Genomic DNA, 23,734 nt, shown 5'->3' with positions numbered 1-23,734 from the left:
CTGGATACAGTACCTTCCGCTTTCTTAGTTTTCACCCTTGTTTTGCTGGAGCACACCTTCCAGTAACATCTTGAGAAAAGGTTACAGAGGAGGTAATGTTTTTTAAAGATTCTTCATGTTTAAAGTGTATTCATTCCCACTCACAATCAACTGATAGTTAGGCTGAGTATAGACTTATTGACTACAGTGTTACTATATAAATGGGCTTCCCTGGTAGCTCAGCTGGTAAAGAATCCACCTGCAATGCAGGAGACCCCTGTTTGATTCCAAGGTTGGGACGATCCCCTGGAGAAGGGATAGGCTACCCACTCTAGTATTCATAGGCTTCCCTGGTGCTCAGACAGTAAAGAATCTGCCCCCCAATGCAGGAGACCTGGGTTCGATCCCTGGGTTGGGAAGAGCCCCTGGAGCAGGGCATGGCAACTCACTCCAGTATTCTTGCTTGGAGAACCCCATGGACAGAGGAGCCTTGTGGGCTACAGTCTGTGGGATCGCAGAGTCGGACATGACTAAGCACAGCACAGCACTGTATAAATAGCATCCATTTTGAATTTTAAGTCATTGCTTGGAATTAAGCAACTGTCCCTCCAGCAACATTTGAGTGAGATGACTGTGAGATTGCACTTCTCAGATTTCTAGTGGCAGGAAGTTCATTGAGGAAGAGTTCCAGCTGCTGCATTCTGAAATCCCTAGCAGGTTTGCTGGAGACCAGGCTTCCCCTGGCTGCTTCCAGCCAGTGACTGAGGACTGTTACAGGAAAAAAAAAAGTTCATGACACTTTGTGAAAATGGCCAGGCAGACTTTATTCAAGGGGGTGATGGCAGTAGATGTGGGGACGACTGCTGTGAGGTCCTGCAGTGAAGGTAAGAAATAGGATTCAACTCCAGATACATCGTGGGCAAAAAGTGAGCGCCAAGAAGCAGTGTGGAGACCATGGATGGAAGCCTACCAAGAGGAAGCACCAGGGATTAGGGCATTCTGGCTAAACAGGCTAAAAAGATTCTTGCTAAAGGCAGGCCAGGGTGATCAGACATCACCTGGAGGCTAGGAAGATAAAGCGAAGTCACTCAGTCGTGTCCGACTTTTTGTGACCCCATGGACTGTAGCTACCAAGCTCCTCTGTCCATGGGATTTTCCAGGCAATAGTACTGGAATAGATTGCCATTTCCTTCTCCAGGGGATCTTCCCGACCCGGGGATCAAACCCAGGTCTCCCGCATTATAGACAGACGCTTTACCATCTGAGCCACCGGGGAAGGAGGATAAGGAAACTGATTTTATATAGGTGATGATCAGATATCAAAGGTGGGGCATTTAACCACACCTTTAAACTGACTTAACAGAATTCCTACTAAAATTGTACAATGTGAAGATAAACACCGAAGTTTATCCAAAAGTCAAGCCTAGTTTAAAAAGACTTCAGGGCAGGGCTTCCTTGGTGGCTCAGTAGTGGTAAAGAATCCACCCGGCAATGCAGGAGTTGTTCAGTCACTCAGTCGTGTCCACTCTTTGCGACCCCATGAACTTCAGAATTGCAGGAGACACAGGTTCAAATCCCTGATCTGGGAGGATCCCACATGCTGAGGAGCAACTAAGTCCGAACTGATCCTGTGCTGTAGAGCCTGGAAGCCACAACTGAAGCCTGAGCTTCCTAGAACCCATACTCCAGAGCAAGAGAAGCCACTGCAATGAAACACCCACACACCGAAACTAGAGAGGAGCTCCCACTCGCCACAACTAGAGAAAAGCCTGCACGGTGACTAAGACCCAGCACAGCCAAAAATTAAATAAAAGAATAAAATTATTTTAAAAATCTGAAAAAGAGCTTGGAGGGCTTGAGTAGATTTTGGCCAAAAAGATAGTAACCCTTGTCAGAACCTAGAAGCAGGAAACTCCATTCCTGGGAAACACAAGCTCAGCTGAAGGCCAGATTGAGGTCTCAGATGTCCAGTGACCTTGCTGTAACCTCCTGAGACTGCCTAGCAGCCTGGGACATGTCCACCCCAGCTTTTCCTCCCCTTAGAGTCAGGCTTGAGTTGGGGGTCTGCACACCATTTTCCCAATAAAAATTCTTGGCATTTAGCTCTGTTTCGCCATCTGCTCCTCAGAGGACTCAGATTAACACAGTGAGAATGATTGCTTCCTCATAGTCTGTCCAACAAAGCATGTTGACCAATATTTTGATTTTTTCCATTCCAAGAGAAGAACGTTCATCTCAGATCATGTTTTACTCTCATCATTCTTGCTGTGAGTGAACCCAAGTGAATCCAGGGTCTTTTCATGCTAAAAACAGCTAGCTGTATGTCAGCTCTCCCCCTCCATGTCTATGATCTGTGCTTGGTTGAATCCACTGATGTGGATCTAGCAGATACAAGGGTCAGCTATGCAACTTGAGCACTTGGATTTGGGTATCCCTGGCAGATCCTGGAACCAACTCTTTGCAGATACTGAAGGAGGATGATATATCCTGTGAACTGTTCATATCTCTTGCCCATTTTATTCCTATCATTGGGCTTCTAAAATTGATTTCTTTATGTATTAAGGTAGTTAGCCCTTTTGTGTTGTAAAACTGTTCTCCATACTTTGCTTTTTATTTTTTAGACACCTTTTTTAAACATGCTTACCCATGAGTTCTTTGGTGGCTCAGATGGTAAAGAATCCACCTGCAAAGCAGGAGAGCTGGGTCTGACCCCTGGGTTGGGAAGATCCCCTGGAGGAGGGAATGGCAAGCCCCTCCAGTATTCTTGCCTGGAGAATTCCTGTGGACAGAGGAGCCTTGTGGGCTACAGTCCATGGGGTCACAAAGAGTCAGGCATGACTGAGTGACTAAGCACAGCACATGATTTAGTTTTGGCTTCCCAGGTAGCCCAGTGGTAAAGAATCCTCCTGCCAATGCAGGGGCCACGAGAGACATGGGTTCAATCCCTGGGTCAGGAAGATCCTCTAGAGTAGGAAATGGCAACCCACTACAGCATTCTTGCCTGGGAAATCCCATGGACAGAGGAGTCCATGGGGCCACAAAGAATTGGACATGACCGAATGACTAAGCATGTCCATGCTGTAGTTAATATAGGACCTTTAACAAAGCAAATACACCCCATATAGTGAAAGCAAAAGTTTAAATATTTGAAAAGCAATGAAAACAACCCAAGCACAAAAGCATCGCACACACAAAAAAACCCAAATATATCTTACATGTTAATAAGTGGCCTATAAACTGCCAAGAAGGTGATTCTTAGATTGAATCACAGCACAAAAATCCCAAATTATGCAGTATATTAAAAACATGTACATACAAAATAATTGAGATCACAGGGCAAACCACTACCCTGAAAACTGGAAAGGCAGGCAGATTCATAGAATCACAGCTTACCTGGAACAGAGAGCTCAGCTGGAGCCTGCATTAGGTAGGAACCCTTAAAGGTAAAATGACTAACTACTGGAGATTGAGCTTGGACAAGCTTGAGAAATTAACTCCTGGAAGCCAAGCCTTGGAGGAGCTCCTAGGCCTTCCTGAGTTTTTCCTCCAAGAGCCCTACCAGGCTTTCGGAGTGAAGATCAAAGAAAAAAATCCCCTTGAGCTTCTGGCAGTGAGAGTGGGAAAGTGCTGTGCTGTGCTTTGCTAAGTTGCTCAGCAGTGTCTGCAGCCCCATGGACTTTAGCCCGCTGGGCTCCTCTGTCCATGGGGATTCCCCAGGCAAGGATACTGAAGTGGGTTCCCATTTCCCACTCCAGGGGATCTTCCCATCCCAGGAATCAAACTCAGGTCTCCCACGTTGCAGACTGATTCTTTCAACTAGGGCTTCCCTGATAGCTCAGTTGGAAGATTCAGCCTGCAGTATAGAAGACTCTGGTTCAATTCCTGGGTCCAGAAGGTCTGCTGGAGAAGGCATAGGCTACCCACTCCAGTATTCTTGGGCTCCCCTTGTGGCTCAGCTGGTAAAGAATCCACCTGCTATGCAGGCAATCTGGATTCCATCCCTGGGTTGGTAAGATCCCCTGGAGAAGGGGAAAGGCTACCCACTCCAGTATTCTGGCCTGGAGAATTCCATGGATTGTGTAGTTCATGGGGTCACAAAGAGTCAGACATGACTGAGCCACTTTCACTTCTTTACCAACTGGGCCACCAGGGAGGTCCAAGAATACTGGAGGGAATCCCTTCTCCAGGAGATCTTCCCCAACCCAGGAATCGAACCGAGGTCTCCTGCATTGCAGGCGTATTCTTTACCAGCTGAAGTTCCAGGGAAGCCAGTGGAAAAATAGCCCTTTTGAAATATGTTCACAGTGTTCTGTTCTCCTTAACAATAGCCTGCCTTCAAGGGAAGTGGTTTTACCAGAGTCTAATCAATGTAGATTTTAACAAAGGCTAACCTGATGCTTTTGAACTGTGGTGTTGGAGAAGACTCTTGAGAATCCCTTGGACTGCAAGGAGATCCAACCAGTCCATTCTGAAGGAGATCAACCCTGGGATTTCTTTGGAAGGAATGATGCTAAAGCTGAAACTCCAGTACTTTGGCCACCTTATGCGAAGAGTTGACTCATTGGAAAAGACTTTGATGCTGGGAGGGATTGGGGGCAGGAGAAGAAGGGGACAACAGAGGATGAGATGGCTGAATGGCATCACTGACTCAATGGACGCGAGTCTGAGTGAACTCCGGGAGTTGGTGATGGACAGGGAGGCCTGGTGTGCTGCGATTCATGGGGTCGCAAAGAGTCGGACACGACTGAGTGACTGAACTGAACTGAACTGAACTGAACCTGTGTTGGGGAGGAAAATACCCAACTCCAGGCCCCTCTGGCCTTTCTGTCTCACCTAAGGAGTGAAAGAAAAAATAAGGTCACTTGTGAAGGCCACAACCCAGGGGCACAGGCTCACTGAGAGACTGAGACCTAGTCACATGACTAGAGAACATATCCTCATCCGATGTCTCATTACCGCATAATAGGGCTCCTGTAAAATAACTAAGGATTAAAGCTGAGAAGAACCGAAAGTCTCAAACCCAGTGTTGAAGAGTCTGTTGCTGTTCAGCCCCTAAGTCAAGTCTGACTCTTTGTGACCCCATGGACTGCAACACAACAGGCTTTCCTGTCTTTCACAATCTCCTGGAGCTTGCTCAGATTCATGTCCATTGAGTCAGTGATGCTATCTAACTGTCTCATCTTCTGTCGCCCCGGTCTCTTGCTGCCCTCAATCTTTCCCAGCATCAGGGTCTAAAAAGCCTATAGGGATACTCAAGAAGGCAGGGAGAAATGTTAGCCTCTGACACTTAACAGCTGTAGCAGATAGTAAACACAACTCAGCTCCTTGCCAGATGAACATAAAGTTCATGTTAAACACCAAGTTATCTATGTCTGGCTTTCAGCAAAAAAAAACAATGCTTATTAAAAGTAACAACAACAACAACAACAATTTAAAGAAACATAAAAAGCATCAGTAGCTTACCCAAATATAGCAGAGATTTTGGAATTTATACAAAAGGAATATTAAAACAACTATGGTTAATATACTAAGAGTTGTAATGGAAAAAGTGGACAGAATGCAAGAACAAATGAGTAATGTAAGCAAAGACATGGAAATCCCAAGGAAGAATCAAAAGGAAAAGGCAGAAATGAGGAACACTTTTAATGGGCTCATTAGTGGACTAGACACATTCAAGGAAAGAATCAGTGAGCTTAAGACTATGTCAGTAATACCTCCCAAACTGAGAAAAGGAGAAGAAAAAAAAAAAAAAAGAAGAAAGAAAGAAAAACTTGGAAAAACAAAAAAGAAGAGAACATCCAACAACTGTGGGACAGCTTCAAAAAGTATAATATATGTAATAAGAATACCAGAAAAAGGAAAAGAGAAAGAAACAGCAATATTTGAAGTAATACTGCTGAGAACTTTTCAAAATTAGACACAGACATCAAACCACAGATTCAGGAAGCTCAGAGAATTCCAAGTACGATAAATACCCCAAAATGTACACCTAAGTAAATTGTATTCAAACTAAAGAAGATAGAAGACAAAAAGAAAATCTTGAAACTAGCTGGGGGAGGTGGGAATAGCCACAAAACAAAAAACACCTTACCTGTAAAAGAACAGGATAAGAATTACATCAGACTTTTCTTCAGAAATCAAGCAAGCAAGCAGAAACCATGCATGCAAAAATAAATTGGAGTGAAATATTTAAAGCAAAGTGAGCATACCATTTTAATTCCTTACCAAGAGCTACAGTTTAGCCACTATATTCACCAATGCTTGGTGTGGTCAGTCTTTCTACTTTAAACATTCTAATAGGTGTGCAGACTGTGGTTTAAATTTGCATTTCTCTAATTACTAATAATGTTGAGCCTCTTTTTGTGTGTTTATTTGTTGTAAGTGTATTTTATTTGTGAAATACCTATTCAAATCAGCTCATTTTTAATTGTTTTTTTTTTATTATCATTTGAGGTTTCTTTATATATTTTGTATTCAGGCTCTTTATTAACTATAAGATTTGCATACAGATTTTCCCATTTTTGTGTCTTGTGTTCTCCTCCTAGCTGTGTTTATCAAAGCCCAGAGAATCTTAACTCTAATGAAATCTAATTTACCAGTTTTTTTTCCTTCTACAGAACATGTTTTTCATGGCATATCTAAAAACGTTCCATCTAACCCAAGGTCACAAATTTTTTCCCCAAAGTGCTCCAAAGTTTCTTTTAAACTTCTGGAATTTTGATAGTTTTAGGTTTTCACTTTATGTAAGATGATATATCCATTTTGAATTTTTTTTGCAGATGATGTGAAATATGAATCGTAATCATTTAGAAACATGGCTATACATGTGTTCCCCATCCTGAACCTCCCTCCCTCCTCCCTCCCTGTAAATGAATAAATAAGTAATAAAAACATGGCTAATTAAATCTACAGCCATGTGTTCATCACACTGTCTTTCTCTATTGAATCCTCTATGGGAACTCTATTTCCATATGAGTTTTTGAATAAACTTATAAATGTCTATACAAAAAGCCAGCTGGCTTTTTTTTTTTTTTTTAATTAAGATTGGCTTGGATCTCTAGATAATTTGGGGGAAATTGACATCTTGGTAATATTGAGTCTTTTACTCAGCTCCATTTATTTAAATCTAATTTGTCTCAGTAATGGTTTGTAGTATTTATGTATCTTACAGACATTTTGCCATTTTTAATCTCTAAATCTCTCACACTTTTATGCTATTGTGCATATTTTTTAAATTAAAACCTACAAAATAAATTTAAAATTTTAATTTCTAATTGTTTGTTGCTAGTATATAAAAGCAGTTGATTTGCATTGCTGTATAATATTGAATTGCATAAATATAGTACAATTTATTTATTGTTGAATGACATTTGGGTCATTTCTACTCTGGAGTTGTGATGAATCCTTGTGCTATAAATAGTTCTGTTCATACTTTTGCTGAATATGTGCATATATTTTGGTTGAGTATTGGGGGGTGGGGCATAAACACCCTTAGTTTCAATGACTAGGACTCATAAGTCTAAATAAGGGTTAATACTACAGATAAAATTTGTTATAGCAAAAGACACAGAGCAAAAGCTACTGAATGGTTTGCTCGTGGAGAATTTTCTAAGTTTCAAATATCTTTATTTGAATGTCTCTTTCAAATATCTTTATTTCATCTTCATTACTAAAAGATTTTTTTTCCTGTGGTGAGTTGGCTATTATTTTTCTTTCAATTCATTCAAGATACCATTCCATTGTCTTTTGGCTTCTATTGTTTCTCTTGAGAGGTCAATCAACAATCTAAAAGCTGATACTGTGAAAGTAACTGTCTTTTTTTTTTTTCCCCTCCCTGATCACCTTAAAGATTTTTTTCCTTGTCTGTTGGACCTTCTTTGTCCATTGTTTTTTGTTGCTTTATCTTGTTTGGAATTTATTTGGCTTCTTAAATATGTGCCTGTTGATGTCCATCCTCATATTTACCAAATTCTTCCTCATTGAATCTTCTGCCCTATTCCCTGTCTTCCATACTTCTAAGACTTTTGATGAAACGTATGCCAGACTTGATGGCTATGTTCTCTGCAGAATACACTCCATATATTGTTTCCCATCTTTGTATCTCTGCCCTTCATTGTGGACAGGGCTGTTTTCAGCTCCCTGATTCTCTTTTCTACTGAATATAATCTGCCGTTAAATTATTAATTTTAAATATTCTATTTTCAGAACTTTATTTTTCTAATCTATCTTTCTTTTGTAGTTTCCAGTTCTGAAATCTTCAGTCTTATCTATCATCTTCTTGAACATATTAAGTATGGTTGTTTGAAAGTCTGTTTGATAATTCTGCTGTTTGGGGTCCCTGAGTCTGTCCTTACCATCAGGGTTTTTTTGGTTGTGTTGGTCCTTCTTTACGTTGGCTTCTCTCCTTACATGCAGTGTGCAGTGTGCAGTATGCCAGACAGCGCATTTGATAAATTACTTTGCTTTGGGTTTTGTTGCTGTTGTTTGTTTTGTTTTTTATTGAGGCATTAGTGAAGCGAAGTCGCTCAGTTGTGTCCGACTCTTTGCGACCCCATGGACTGTAGTCTATCAGGCTCCTCCATCCATGGGATTTTCCAGGCAAGAGTGCTGGAGTGGGTTGCCATTTCCTTCTCCAGGGGATCTTCCCGACCCAGGAATCAAACCCGGGTCTCCCGCATTGCAGGCAGACACTTTATCGTCTGAGCCACCAGGGAAGCCCAATTGAGGCATTAGATAATATTATCTTCTTCTCCTGAGGATTTTTTGTTTGTTTGTTTGTTTTGCTTCTGATAGGGATGCAGAATCTTTAGCAAGACAGAATGATTGGAATATATGTTAAGGATTGAGATTCATTTTTCTGAGCCACCCATTAGACTTAAAACTGCACCACAGCCATGCAAGTTCTTATTTTTTTTCTGATTCACTTTCACTTTTAGGATTCAATTCTTTTTGACCCCAACCCAAACAAAAGTGGAGGGTTTATCAGGGCACTCCCTTTGGTTGGCCCTGGCTTCCAACCTTTGTCCTCCTTGCCTCAGATGGTTGTCAGAAATGCTACTCATCTTTTGTACTTTCTCTGAAATCAGCAAATGCTCCTGGTATTAAAGTGACTTTAAATGCTGGTCTCACCACCTTGAAATTTAGCCTTCTCAAAAATCTTGGCCTAAGAATCACTTATTAGGTAATCTAGCATACTTTAGCAGATCTTTTTTTTTTAAGTTCCATTAAAAAAAAATTCCCTGTGAGAGAATAGGTTCATAATACCCATTTTTTCTTTCTTCAGATTGTTATAGGGTATTCTCTAAAATTGCCCCCTAAAAGCTACTCTCTGCAAAAAGACTTAGTTTGGAAGATCCACGGGGACTTTAGGTAAGCATGTCAAGAACAGAATATTCCAGAGCCATATTTACTGTTCTAAAGCATGGAAAGAGGAGGACAGCTTTCAAATTCTTTTTATGAAGCTATCGTATCATTGATTCTAAAACTTGACAGAGGATGCATGCACACATAGAGATGGACACACACATACAATTCCCAAGGTCTTCAGTAATATTTCCCATTTCCAAGAAAGTCAGTTTTCTCCTTGGTTTTAAGGCATAATCCCCTTGAAGCTGGGCCTTTCATATTCTCCAATTTAAAAGTAAAAATTAAGTGAGGTAGTGAAAGGAATTTGTTTAAGGGATAAACAGGGTTACTTTCTGTGGTTGGATAAAAGGATTCTTTGTTTTCAGTCGTTCAGTCATGTTCAACTCTTTGTGACCCCATGGACTGCAACACGCCAAGCTTCCCAGGCATCAGCAAAAGCTCTGTCAAGAGCAGTGAGGGGAACAGGATGAATAGAAGCTGACACCAGAGCTGGATCAGACCCAGCTCTTTTCATTCACCTCTTGTACCTCATTTTTTCCAGCCAGCCAGGCTGAATGTGTCAGTCACGTTTGCCACCCCCTTCTCTTGTTTGTCTCACATCCCATCCATTGTCGAAGCCTAGCAAGTATACATCTTCAGTATCTCTCTACTTTGCCATCTCCTTTCTCTTCCTATTTCTCATCTCCTTGTTCATGGTCTAGTAAACTTTCATTAGACTATGCAAGTAACCAGGTAAAGTATGTGTCTGTGTGTGTGTTTGTCTACAGACTTTCTGGCTCCTAATGCATTCTATTGGTGGTTGTTCTCCATATTAATATAGTTGGAAAATGAATGCCTTCCCATGAGGAGGTTAAAGCTTTAGTGAGAGAGTGTTTGCAGAAAGGCTGTACTAAGCAAACACTGGTGTTTCTCTCCCTGGCTGTTTGTGTAGATTATGAGACTATGCAATTCCCAGGTTCCCTGAGGGATTCAATCTACAGACATGTGTTGGGGGATGGATATGTATCCCTTGATATGACTTTCAAGGGAGCTGGGCTAAAGTCAGTGTGTATCTACAAGGAAATGATAAATGACAAAGGATAAACAGTAATTCTGCCAAGAGAAGATCTTATAGAGCAGGGAGGGCTGCTCACTGCTCAGCGAGAAAGGAGTTCTATGATCGATGCTTATTTACATTTCAGGCTCATAGGAGAAAAGACTGGGAATGTTGCAAGAGGAATAAACATTGCCATTGTCAACTGTAAGTTATTAAACGTTTTCTTTAAAACACCTCTAAAAGCTTTGTGATTGAGTATTCCGTGGTACCTTGGGTTTCTTTATGATTTTTGCACACGGTCTAGTCTAGGTTTATATTTTAATGCATTTAAGAGTATATGTTTAACTATTTTTACAATGCCTCACTTTATAAATTTGTGATTCTTCCCCCCAAAAAATGAAATCAGATATAAACTTACTAAGTTTTATTGGTGTATAATTGCTTTGCAATGTTGTGTTAGTTTCTGCTGTACAATATAGTGTATCAGCTATGTGTGTATACGTATCCTCTCCCTCTTGGGCTTTGCTCCCTCCATCCCACCCTTCTAGGTCACACAGCACCAAGCTGAGCTTCCTGTGCTTTATAACAGAGTCCCACTTGCTATTTATTTTACATATTGTATTGTATATATGTCCTAAATTTTCAGCAACAGATGAGTGGATAAAGAAGGTGTGGTACAGCCACTGAAAGGAACAAGATAGGGTCATTTGTACAGACATGTGGACCTAGAGTTTTTCATACAGAGTGGAGTCAGTCAGAAAGAGAAAAACACATATCCTGTATTCGTGCATATCTGTGGAATCTAAAACGACTTTAAGAAAACAAAGAGGGACCTGGAAAAGTCAGAGCTAAAACAGGATCAGCAGACCTGAGAACACAGACGCCCTGGGGGTGGGCCTCGTGTTTGCTCTGCTGCCTAGCCGAGGGTGATACCAGTTCCTACCTTGTCTGATGAAAGGACCTCAGAGAAGCACAGCCTGACCTCCTCTTAGGCCTGGAAAAGAACACCTGTCCCTTTTGTCACTGGGACCCCTGACAGTAAGGACGGTAGCAGGTTTGGGGAAGGGGCTTCCAGTGGTGTCTGTCCCTGTGAGTGAAGTGAGCAGACGCCTGTGGTCCCAGGCTGTAGGAACCTGAGGAATGTGTGCCTGGTCTAATAATCAGGCAGGAAGATATACAGAGGGAGCAGAAAGGGCTGAGGGCAGGCCCCAGTGTTCTCAGGAAGTGACAGGCATGCTGGGCAAGAGCATGGATGAGAATCTAACTGGAAGCAGGCGGGAGGGAGGCTCTGGGCAAATGAGGAGCCCTGCCTTCCTGACCCACATCATCGGGGGCCCCTCCAGGGAAGGCGGGCCTTTCCTTCAGGTGGGACCAGGCATCATGCTTCCTGGAAGACAGGGAGAAGGAACACACCATTTTCAGAACTTTGGTATTGTTGTTCAGCTGCTCAGTTGTGTCCAGCTCTTTTTGACCTCATGGACTATAGCCCTCCAGGCTCCTCTGTCCATGGGATTCTCCAGGCAAAAATCCTGGAGCAGGTTGCCATTTCCTCCCCTGTGGGATCTTCCAGACCCAGGCATTGAACCTGTGTCACCTTCACTGGCAGGCAGTTTCTTTACCCCTGAGCCTCCAGGGAAGCCCATTTTCAGAAGCACAGTACCACACATGCACCCTGAGTCTCCATGAACCGTCTTTCAAAAGCTGTTTCTTTCATTTCCAGATGTGACTGGGAAAGTGATAGCAACACAGTATTTCGATATGTACGAAGGTGGTAAGAAAACTCTTTTCCTCTTAAAATGAATTATATCAAATTAAAATGAATTAAGATTAAAAACCCACAATCAAAAATGTCAAACGTTCTTATTTTGTCTACCAAGAAAGCTGCCAGAAGTGCACATGAGTACTCTAGAATGGTCTGACACCATCCTTGTGGTCTCTAAGTGAGTTTGTATATTTAAGCTGGAAGGCATGATCTAGAGAGTGTCTCTTTTCTGCTCACACTTGTCCGGGAACTTTGCTTCTGCTCCTTCATCAGATAAGGTTTTGTTTTAAACCAGACATGTAGAATAACGTGCTCAGTACGCAGTCCTGAACGTCATCATATATATCGCTGTCTTCCCTGTGATGGGCTTGTTGGTCTGCACGATTTTGGAGACCATGTGCCCACCCTCCTCCAGTGATCCCTCCATTCTGGGCTCTGAATCTCCACTGCAGTTATTTTTATTTAACCCTGAGAATTAACAGAAGCAAGTCTTTGTAAAGATAACAAAGAAGAACAATTAAGAAGTATCCCAGTGCCCTTGGGAATGCTGTGTTTTCATTCTGTCCTTAAACTTGGTCGTAATTATAAATAACAAGCTCCAGTGGTAAATAACGAGGTTTGAGCTGAGCCTTTGTTTTCTCCCTGTGAGAAACAGAGGGGTCTCTTAGCAAAGACTTACCTGTCTGGGTCGGGCGTGTATGCCTCCTAGTGCTCTTCAGTGTCCTGGGGCCACTCAGCTCTAAGATGGTCATACCAGGTCAGGTGCTTTCTCGGTGATTGTAGAGAAAAGCGCACCTGGTCTGTGAAGTCATTGCTGGTTGGCTTGAGAGTCAACCACAAGAGTCTTTATGATCTGATCGTGCTGCCCACCTCACGTGGCCCCACTGTGGAGCCCAGGTCACTTACCATGAGAGCACTAGGGAATCAGGTGCATGGTGGAGAGGCAGCTCTAGAATCAGAGGATTCAAAACACAGAGCACAGAGCTGAGAGCAGAACAACCCCTAGGGTCACAGCCTCAGCTGACGGAGAAGGTCCTAAATCTGATGTACATTGACCCGGCAGATAACTCTGGACCGATGACAAAGTTTATTCAGAGCGCTCCCTCGAAGTCCTTGCTCTTCATGGTAACCCACGACGATGGTAGCAGCAGGTGAGTTTTCAGTTGTATCACGGCAGGGGCCAGAGTCAGAGATACCAGCTGAGGGCAGAGTGCCGGTCCTGTCTGGGTCCCTCACAACAGCCTTTGGGAGAGAACAGAGCTCCAAGGAACAGGAGGCTCCTTCAAGGAGAAGGAATGGGAGGCCACGATGAACAGATTGCATTTCCAGAAAAATGATGAGCTGGTAGAGCACATGAATCCTAGAAATAAGAACTATTTCCAGGTAGCAAGACAAACTCATCACTGACAGTAAATGAGATAGCAAAGCTAACCCTTGGCCAGAGAGCTAAACACAGAGTGGGACTTCACACACACACACACACACACACACGTGCACTCAGATACAGTGCTTTTATGAGAGAGAAAGTGACCTGGCTCAGTGTTTCTCCGGGTGTGCTCTTCTAAGTAAACGTGTGTATCTTCACTGCATAACTCCCGAGAACCTCAAGGTGCTGATTTGCATGGTCACTTCCCAAGAGGGGACTACTGAACAACACATTTCCCAGATGTGTTTGAATTCAAATCCTCTTCTTTAATAGAGTATCTTCACATGATTTGAAAAACTTGGATTTAGCCCACTTGGGAAAATCTGAGCTTATTTTTTTCTTTTCCTTTCTGCCCTCTTTCCTTTGTGAGCTCTAAATGGCAGCTTTCTACAAAGTAAGATTGTTTACAGGGCTTCCCTGGTGGCCCAGCCAGTAAAGAATCCACCTGCAATGTGGGAAACCTAGGTTCAATCCCTGGGTTGAAGATCCCCTGGAGAAGGGAATGGCTACCCACTCCAGTATTCTGGCCTGGAGAGTTCCATGGACTGTATAGTCCATGGGGTCACAAAGAGTCTTAATGCAACTGAGCGACTTTCACTTTCAAGATATTTAGGCTTTTTTTTTTCTTTTTTTGGTACTGACTTTTGTGAATATGAAAGATACAGTTCTGACATTTGTTTTCATCTTTCAGCATTTTCTGTCTGTTTTATTCTGTGGTCAGTAAACAGGCAGCAGCAAGGACCAGAAATTATGTTGTTTGAGGGTGAGGATAATTGGACCATAAGACCCAGGGCTTTTCAGAATTGAGAATTAAAACTCTGTGCCCCAGATTGAATCTAAAAGGGTCCTTTGTTGTTGTTCAATCACTCAGTCATGTCTGACTCTCTGTGATCCCATGGACTACAGCACTCCAGCCTTCCCTGTCCACTGTCTCCCAGAGTTTTCTCAAACTCATGTCCATTGAGTTTTTTATTCATCATCTAACCATCTCATCCTCTGTCTCCCTGTTCTCCTCCTGCCCTCCATCTTTTCCAGCATTGGGGTCTTTTCCAAAGAGTCCTGGATGTGGCTTTATGTGTAACTAGAAGCTTCCTGGATGGCTCAAGCAGTAATGAACCTGCCTGCCAGTGCAGGAGACACAGGTTCGATCCCTGGGTCAGGAAGATCCCCTGGAGAAAGAGGTGGCAACCCACTCAAGGCTTCTTGCCTGGGAAACCCCATGGACAGAGGAGCCTGGCAGGCTACTGCCCATGGGGTTGCAAAGAGTCGGACACGAGTGAGCACACATGCACACAGAGATGTGACACACTCAGCCAATGTTCACGTCTCTCTCCTGCCCTGTGCCCCAGGATAGCAGCTGCTGCTTTAGAAACCTGTCCCAGGCCAGACTGTGTTCTAGGGTGCACCCCCGAGGCTGCAAGTGAGACATTCACAGGCTTCCCCCCTTTGCATCCCTCCAGGCTGAAGGAGGATGCCAAGAAGGCCATAGAAGCCCTGGGAAGTACGGAGATCAGGAACATGCGATTCAGGTCAAGCTGGGTGTTTGTGGCGGCAAAAGGCTTTGAACTTCCTGCAGGAATTCAGAGAGAAAAGGTGAGTGGCTGTTAAACATCCCTTCTTCTCAAACAGTTATCGTATGTCCTAGCAATTCCACTCACAGATGCACAGCCAAGAGAACAAAAACACATATTCACACAAAAACCTGCACCGGAATGTGCTATTATTCCTAACAGCAAAAAAGCAGAAACAACCCAAAGACTGGATGAACGGACTTAAAAATGTATAAATAAAATAGATATAAGTGCACACTGGAATATTATTCAGGCACATAAAGAAATGAAATATTGATACATGCTGTGACATGAGTGAGCCTTGAAAACACACTAAGTGAAGAAAACCAAAAACAAAAGGCCATATACCGTGTGATTCCATGTGTATTAAATTTCCATAATAATCAAAACCCAGAGAGAGAAAGTAGACTAGGAGCTGACTGGGCTGTGGGGCATGGTGAGAGGGTATGTGCTTTCTTGTTTCAGGGATGAAAATGTTTTCGTTTGTGTTTTGCCAGGATGTGGCTTGCAGGATCTTAGTTCCCTGACCAGGGTTTGAATCCGGGCTCTAGCAGTGAAAGCACCAATTCCTTACCACTAGACTGCCAGGGAATTCCCAGAATATGTTTTAAAATTGAATGTGATGATGGTTGTATGTCTCTGTGAATATACTGAAAACCACTGAGTAACCACTTTACCGTTAAAACCATTGAAAACCACTTTAAATAAATGAATTTTATAGATATGCAACAAGCAACACAGGTTTACTATATAGTACAGGGAACTATAGTCAATATTTTATAATAATCTATAACAGAAAATAATCTGAAAAATGATATATGTGTACATGTATAAGTGAATCACCTTGCAATGTACCCAAAACATAAGTCAATTATCAGTTCAGTAGCTCAGTTGGTCTGACTCTGTACAACCCATGGACTGCAGCACTCCAGGCTTCCCTGTCCATCACCAACTCCCGGAGCCTGCTTAAACTCATGTCCACTGAGTCGGTGATGCCATCCAACCATCTCATCCTCTGTCATCCCCTTAAGTCTTTAATCTTTCCCAGCACCAATGTCTTTTCCAATGAGTCGTTTGTCGCATCAAGTGGTCAAAGTATTGGAGCTTCAGCCTCAAACCTTCCAATGAATATTCAGGCTTGATTTCCTTTAGGATGGACTGGTTTGACTTCCTTGCAGTCCAAGGGACTCTCAAGAGTCTTCTCCAACACCACAGTTCAAAAGCATCAATCCTTCAGCACCCAGCCTTCTTTATGATCCAACTCTCACATCCGTACGTGACTACTGAGTAGGCTGGAGCAAATCCCATTCTAGGAAGTGATCCTCTTTTCTGATTTTGCTCACAGCTGGCACATTAAACATTGCTGATTAGATGAATGGATAGATTAAATCCTTTTCTTTCCTTTGCACAGATCAACCACTCAGATGATGCGAAGAACAGGTATTCTGGCTGGCCAGCCGAGATCCAGGTAGAAGGCTGCATACCAAAAGGGCCCAGCTAACATTGCCTTGTCTCGATAAATGGGCTTTTTATAGACAAATGCATCCTGAATGGACTACAGCCCTTCTCCAATGGTCAATATTTGATGAATATTTCAGGTTTGTCAACCAACCAATCAAAATATTTGCCAGTTGTATAAAATCTTGTCCCACAGACTTTTTTATGCCAGTGTTTATAGAGTGAAGATGTTGAGCTGAAATGCACGGGAGTGTTCAAGAGGATTCAGTGACATCACTTGGGAAGCAGAAGATTAGGGGAAGCAGCCCCTGCCTGTCCAGGTGTGGAGCTATTTTATCATCAGATCCAAGTTTGACCCATGTGGTCCAGATAGCTCTGCAGAGAGAAAACCTTTATTCTCCGACCACGGAGCACACGCTCGTTATGGACAGTCATCTCATAGGGACAATGAGCAGCAGCCATAGGGCTTAGCCACCTTCTTGGGTCAACCTTCTTGAGCTCTCCCTGCAGGTCCCTGAACTTATTCATTCATCCCACAAATGTGGGTGCGCCTAACTCGGGCACAAGCAATACGATGGTGAAGAGATTCAGTGTCTGCCTCCACGCAGGGGTGTTGTTCTAGTTGCATCTTGTTTAACAGGATGGGGAGGAGGGATCTCTGATGGGCCGGGCTGGCAGAGGCTGCTCTCAGGAGGACCACTGTACAACCCAGACTTCCTAGGAGACACACTGTAGATCCACATACCAAGATGCCCAGCGCCTTGGGGTTAAGAAAGCCAAGTCATTGCCAAGTGCTCTTTCTGACCTCCCTCCCAAATCTGGCTCCCAGAGATGATAGGAGACTTTGATGCCAGCTTGATAGTGCTTATCTAGCCTCCAGTTTCTCATCTATACATAGAGGGGTTGGAACAGATGAACGGTTTTCAAGTACTTTTATCAGCAGGCCTCCTTTTAAAAACATGGCAGTACGTGTCACCCTGAATATCAGCATCCTTGCAGGACCCAACTCCCCAAGTCTCAGTGGCTGACAGCAGCGCTGAGTCCTCCGTGGTTGTAGGTAGGCTGCAGGGCAGTGGAGGCTCAACTCTGAACATGGGGGCCAGGCTGAAGGAGGGTCTATTGGGCATGGAAGCCAGAGAATGCACAAGTACAGATGTTTGCCAGAGCTCCTGCCAGGACACGTGTGAGCCCTCATCATTGCTGCCAACCAGGGAGAACATCAGCCTCCTGGTGGTGAGGGGGGTGACTGTCGGCTCCCTCAGGGAGCCTGCGTCTCTCTCTGCAGAGGAGTCTGCGAACCACTCGGTGGGATCTTGGCTGGGGCCCTATTACAGGCTAGACTCTGTTCCTCCCTAACTCGTGAGCTGAGTCATAACTAACTGTCAGTACCACAGAATGTGACCTTGTGTGGAAACAGGGTCACTGTTGGTGTAATAAGTCGGGTGGTCCCTATCCAGTGTGAGTGGTGTCCTAACAAAAAGGAGAAAATTGGACACAAACAGGCCAGCAGAGAGAACCCCCTTCTGGGCTCTGGACCACCTTAGAGGAGGCCTGGAAGGGAACTTGAGGGTCACTGAAAGGCAGCAGAATGGAGACCCTGGGAGGGTGGGGGCTGGAGGAGGGAGGGGTGATTGGGACTTGAAGGGCAGCGGACTCCTCTCGGGACTCCCGGTGGGTGCCTGTCACTACACACTTGTCCAGACCCACCAGGCGTCCAACCCCAAGAGTGACCCTACTGTAAACCGTGGGCTCTGTGTGATGACAGTGTGTCAGCCCAGGGGTCACCCCTCTGGAGGGGGTGGTCGACAGAGGGGAGGCTGTGCCTGTGATGGGGGTGAGGCAGGGAGTCTAGGGGAAATCTCAAAATCTCTGTGTCTTCCTCTTTTTACTGTGAACCTTAAACAAATAAAGTCTATTACAAAACAAAGCTGTCAAGGAAACAGACTCAGATGGGCAGCCACCTGTCCTGAGCGTCTGTCCTCTCTCCCTAGACGCCCCCACCCTGCCCCCATGTGGAAGTGAGCCTGAGCCTCCCCTACCCCCAGCCCCACCCTGAGAACTCTCCCAGCAGGGCCGCCCTGCCTCTCTCTGCTGCTGGAGAGCGGGTGGACCTGCAATGACTGCCCCTCCCACGAGAGGGCAGGGCCTCTCACCCCCACCCTGTGAAAGGCAGGCACTTCTGAGCTCTAAGAATCCCTGTTACCAATGTGCCTGGATTTTTGACAGACTTTCCTGGTGGCTCAGTGGTAAAGAACCCGCCTGTCAATGCAGGAGATGCGGGTTCAATCCCTGAGCCGGGAAGATCCCCTGGAGAAGGAAATGGCAACCCACTCCAGTATTCTTGCCTGGAGAATCCCATGGATGGAGGAGCCTGGTGGTCTGCAGTCCAAGGGGTCTTAAAAGAGTGACTGAACACACACACACACACACACACACACTGGACATTAGACATCACAGATTCAGAAATGGAGCTTGTTCCTGTCTAAGGAGCTGAGCCCCTCTACTGCCCAGCGGCCCTTTGTCACCCTCTAGCCCAGACAGACACTGCCCACCCAGGCCTGTCCTCTGTTCACGAGCACCATACATGCACGAGGGCTCAGCCTCCTAGCACTTGCCCTGAGATGGGTCACCATCATCCCCCAGCCCTACCCCTGCACCGCTGGAGCAAGGGGGGTCCAGACAGTGAAGAGTTGGGGGATTTCCACCCTGCACAGACACACACTTAGAACTCTCACCTGTGCACAGGCTCCCAGTTCCTCACCTCCTTAATCCATTAGTCGGGGAGACACTTTATGGTCTCTGCACAACCGAGAAAGCAAACTCAGAAGGAGCAGTCCTGCTGAGGGTGTATGAGCACCCAGACCAGCCCTTCCTCAGAGGGTCAGTGGGCCAGGTGGGCTGAGGGAGCCCGGCTAGGGGTCATCACCAAGCTCCCGCCTGAAACCCCGGACAGCAGCTTGCAGCGAACTGCTGAGGCCCTGATCTTTCCCAGAGAGACTTCCTGAGGGGCGTGCCGAGAGGGAGTGCTGTGCTGCTGGGGAGGGTGGGTCCTCAGTCACCTCCTTAGCTCGAACTTCCCTTGCTGCCTCCGTGGAAGTGGTCCCACTCTGTCTGGCCTCTGCGATGTCTTCCCTGTGCCTTTCCTGGAGCTGCAAAGGCATCCACCCTGTAACACAGTTGATGAATCAGAAAACTCACTGCAAAGTCAGCTGTCCAGTTCTTCCCTCTGTCTTACCCCTCTGCCCAGGGGCCTCTGGATGGATGACCTGGGCATCAGGTCCTGCAGGACGCTGACCCTGGAAACTCCCCCCAGGACCTGTTAATGCCAGGCTTTGATAACCATCTTTTAAGCCTAAAAATTTATTTAGAGGAAATTTTGCCCACAGGTAAGGTGAATGAGCAAAAAAGTGCTCGGGATTCATTTTGTTAATTTTCTTAGATTTTTTGTTTTGTTTTGGAAAGCTTCATGGGTGTGACGCTGAGATGGAGGCAGAATCCCCCCCCCTGTCCTGTGCCAGCCCCGAACCCCCAGGGCTCCTTGGGGCCCCCCATACTCTGGTGGTGGGAATGCCCAGCTCACCCTCACTTCAGTCACAGCGAAGGGAGGCCTTTGGGACCCCGGGGGATGCATGCCCTTAGTTTTGCAGGCAAAGTAACCCACACAGGACCAGGAAGTCAGGCTCACTCCTGGGAACCAGCCCATGTGTGAGGGTAGCACCGCGTGCCTACGTGAGGGACGCTGTGGAGGAGATGTGGATGTCCCTTCCTAGCATGTTCAGAGCTTAAACAGGGCAGAGAGTGGCAGCACACAGCATCTCCGAAAGTCCTTCTGGACAGTGCTATGATAAGTGACCCGTTCTCCAAGTGTGGTCGGCCCCAGCCGGTCGGAGAACCTGTTAGCCCTGTTACTCGCCCCCACCCCGCCCCTCCCTGTGAGTTCACATGCCCACCACGAGACTGAGGCCCCTGGAGTCAGGACCACTGTGTGAAGCACCGGGAAATGGATGGATGCTTCAGGTTTCGTTTCTGTGGCAGGCTGATGGTTTCGTTTCTATGGCAAGCCATTAGTTTCATTTCCCTTGCTTCTGGGAAAGCAAGCCACGAGAGGAGGAGGGATCCTATAAAAGGAACGGGAGGAATGTGCAGAGATGACTTGCCGGCCTCCCCCATACAGGCGCACAGGTAAGAGCTGGGTCAGTGCGGGGAGGGCTGCCTCAATGCGTCTTCCGGCAGCAGATCTGCTTTTCTATTAAAAGCGGTTCCTGGTAAACGTGGCTTGTGCAGAAGGCTGGAGGTAGAAAGATGATGTTTCTGAAGCTGCCTGCGTTGTGCGCGGGTGCTGGCCCCTAGCCATCCCTGCAGGCACGGTCTAGAAAGGAAGCGGCGGGACTGGAAGCACAAGGGGGTGCCCATCTCCCCGAGTCTGGCCAAAGACCTTGTGACTACTCAGAAGTGGCTTCTGGAACTTCCATGGAAGTTGCACATCCTGAGGAGGGGAAAGAGTTTCATGCTCTGTGAAGCTGTGATTTATAATAAGAAATATATTAACTATAGTCGCCTTGCTGTAGGTTGCATCTCCACAGCTGATAATACTGTGTAACATTTTAGAAAGTTGCTAAGAGAGTAGAAGGCTTCCCAGGTGGCAATAGTGAGTGGTAAAGAACCCGCCTGCCAATGCAGGAGACTCAGGAGATGCAGGTTCGATCCTCATGTTGGGAAGATCCCCTGGAGAAGGGCTTGGCAACTCACTCCAGTATTCTTTCCCGGAGAATCCCATGGACAGAGAAGCCTGGGAGGCTACTGTCTATGGGGCTGCAAAATAGTCAGACACGACTTAGAGACTTAACAATAACAACGAAAAGAGTAGATCTTAAAAGTCCTCATCGCAAGAAAAAAAAAAGTAAGTATGAGGATAGATATTAACTCATCCAGGTGACTATTTCATAATATTCACAATTGTAGGGGAAAAGGAGAGATTATTTGGTCTGTGTCAGTTCCAACCTAAAACTCTCAGAAGGGAGGAGAGCATCGGCTTCTGTTATGCTAATCAGGTGGTGTCAGGTCCCCGTGTTATGTTAATGAGATGGGAGCCGGTTGCCTAGGTGAGCGATCACGTGACAGAGGCCAGGCACTTCCAGCCACTCCCCACCTCCCGGAAGAGAAGCAGGGCAGGCGGCTGAGTTCAATCTCTGATAGTCAGTGATGGAATCACTCAGGTCTATGTAATGAAGCCTCCTGAAAACCCGAGAGTGTTTGGAGGGCTTCTGGAGCGCACTGGAGATGCGGGGCAGCGGCGCTCTCAGAAGAAGCGGAAACTCCACCCTCGCCCCGCGCCTGCCCTCCGCATCTCTTGCATCTGGCTTGTTCTGAGTTGGACTTCCCTGGTGGCTCAGCTGGTAGAGAGAGACCTGGATTCCATCCCTGGGCTGAGAAGATCCCCTGACGAAGGAAAAGGCCACCCACTCCAGTATTCTGGCCTGGAGAATTCCATAGACTGTATAGTCCATGAAGTCTCAAAGAGTCGGACAAGACTGAGCGGCTTCCACTTTCACTTTTCCTGAGTTGTGTCTGTGTGCATGCGATTTCATTCAGTCATGTCCGAATCTTTGTGATCCCACGGACTGTAGCTCACCAGGCTCCTCTGTCCATGGAGATTCTCTGGGCGAGAATACTAGAATGGGTTGCCATGCCCTCCTCCAGGGGATCTTCCCCACCCAGGGTTCGCACCCGTGTCTGTCTCCTGCATTGCAGGCAGGTTCTGTAAAGAACTAGCGCCACCTGGGAAATCCTTTTATAATAAACCTGTGATCTAGTCAGTGAAAGGTTTCTGCTCTAGCGGATTATTCAAACCCAAGGGGGCGGTGAGATGAGGCGGGCCGGGGTGGGTAGGGCGCGGGAGGCGGGGGGGGGGGGGGGGGGGGCTGCGCGGGGGGGGGGGGGGGGGCGGCGGTCTTTGCTAGCAGTTTGCATCTGAAGTGGGCAGTGTTGACTGGGCGAAAAATGCACAGAAGAGTTGTGAGTTAAGTTCTATTGGGGCCAAAATGAGGATGATAGCCTGGGAGATAGCATTTTGGATAGCTCTGAGGAGCTGCAACAAACAGCTAGTGGGGAAGTCAGTAATATATGATTTTAGTGAAGGGCATACATGCAATCAAGCACACATTTCTGCAGAAGCTCACTGCTAGTCATGAGGAGCAGATGCCACTATTAGTGATTTTAGTGCTTTTCTAGATATGAGGAGATGCAAGAATTGTGCTCATAAAATCTTCTCCGGAAAATATCTAACTATCTGAAGACCTGTTCTGCCAGTTTTTCCCAGAGCACAGAGGGCCTTGTTCCTGATCTCCATCCTGAATTACTTTCAGGGGAGCAACTGCAGTGGCTCAGAATTTAATCCTTGTAGAGTTAGATGTGTGTGTGTGTGTGTGTGTGTGTGTGTGTGCTCAATCACTCAGTTGTGTCCAATTGTGACCCCATGGACTATAGCCTGACAGGCGCCTCTGTGCATGGGATTTCCCAGGCAAGAATACTGGAGTGGGATGCCATTTCCTTCTCCAGGGATCTTCCTGACCCAGGGATCGAACCCGAGTCTCCTGCCTCTCTTGCATTGGCAGGAATATTCTTTGCCACTGTGCCACCTGGGAAGCCTAGAGACAGATGACAAGTGCCAATTTGCAACTGGCAGCAGGATGGGGTGGGGGCAGGTGAGTAGGGTGAGCCCCATCTGATAATAGTCCTGTGGTATCTGCTGTCATCTCCCGGTAGACAGTATCTGAACGGAGTCAACTGTGATGATATAGAATGACACACACTTTGGAACTCGTATCAGAATTAAAGCCCCAAAGCCTGATCTCAGAGCTTCCTCTTACTTGAGGCAGTGGTGGCCAAGAGGGCTCCTGACACTGTTTCTCAAGGGACAAGGACATCTGCTTTCTGCTGCTGCTGCTGCTAAGTCGCTTCAGTCATGTCCAACTCTGTGCGACCCTAGAGACAGCAGCCCACCAGGCTCCCCCGTCCCTCAGATTCTCCAGGCAAGAGCACTGGAGTGGGTTGCCATTTCCTTCTCCAATGCATGAAAGTGAAAGTGAAGTCGCTCAGTCGTGTCTGACTCCTAGCGACCCCATGGACTGCAGCCT

The 23,734-nt window shown here is 45.9% G+C and overlaps 2 protein-coding genes across 3 annotated transcripts in view; both read left to right on the top strand.

The window, feature by feature from the left end:
* Positions 1-18,525, top strand: part of FAM3B (FAM3 metabolism regulating signaling molecule B) — a 62,906-nt gene extending 44,381 nt beyond the window's left edge. The window contains exons 4-8 of the mRNA XM_040232220.1: positions 10,527-10,585; positions 12,102-12,152; positions 13,207-13,294; positions 15,030-15,162; positions 16,552-18,525. Coding sequence (XP_040088154.1) covers positions 10,527-10,585; positions 12,102-12,152; positions 13,207-13,294; positions 15,030-15,162; positions 16,552-16,641 — 421 coding nt within the window. The 3' untranslated portion in view covers positions 16,642-18,525. The remainder of the gene's footprint in view (positions 1-10,526; positions 10,586-12,101; positions 12,153-13,206; positions 13,295-15,029; positions 15,163-16,551) is intronic.
* Positions 18,526-20,710: 2,185 nt separating this feature from the next.
* MX2 (MX dynamin like GTPase 2) overlaps positions 20,711-23,734 on the top strand; it is a 39,214-nt gene continuing 36,190 nt past the window's right edge. For both annotated transcript variants that reach the window (XM_040232165.1, XM_040232156.1), the window contains exon 1: positions 20,711-20,780. The gene's annotated coding sequence lies outside the window, so the exon portion shown is untranslated. The remainder of the gene's footprint in view (positions 20,781-23,734) is intronic.

Source organism: Oryx dammah, unplaced genomic scaffold, assembly GCF_014754425.2.
Source record: "Oryx dammah isolate SB20612 unplaced genomic scaffold, SCBI_Odam_1.1 HiC_scaffold_2, whole genome shotgun sequence".
NCBI classification, from domain to species: Eukaryota; Metazoa; Chordata; class Mammalia; order Artiodactyla; family Bovidae; genus Oryx; species Oryx dammah.
The sequence above is the reverse complement of the archived record's forward strand: the minus strand, read 5'-3'. Positions and strand labels throughout refer to the sequence as shown.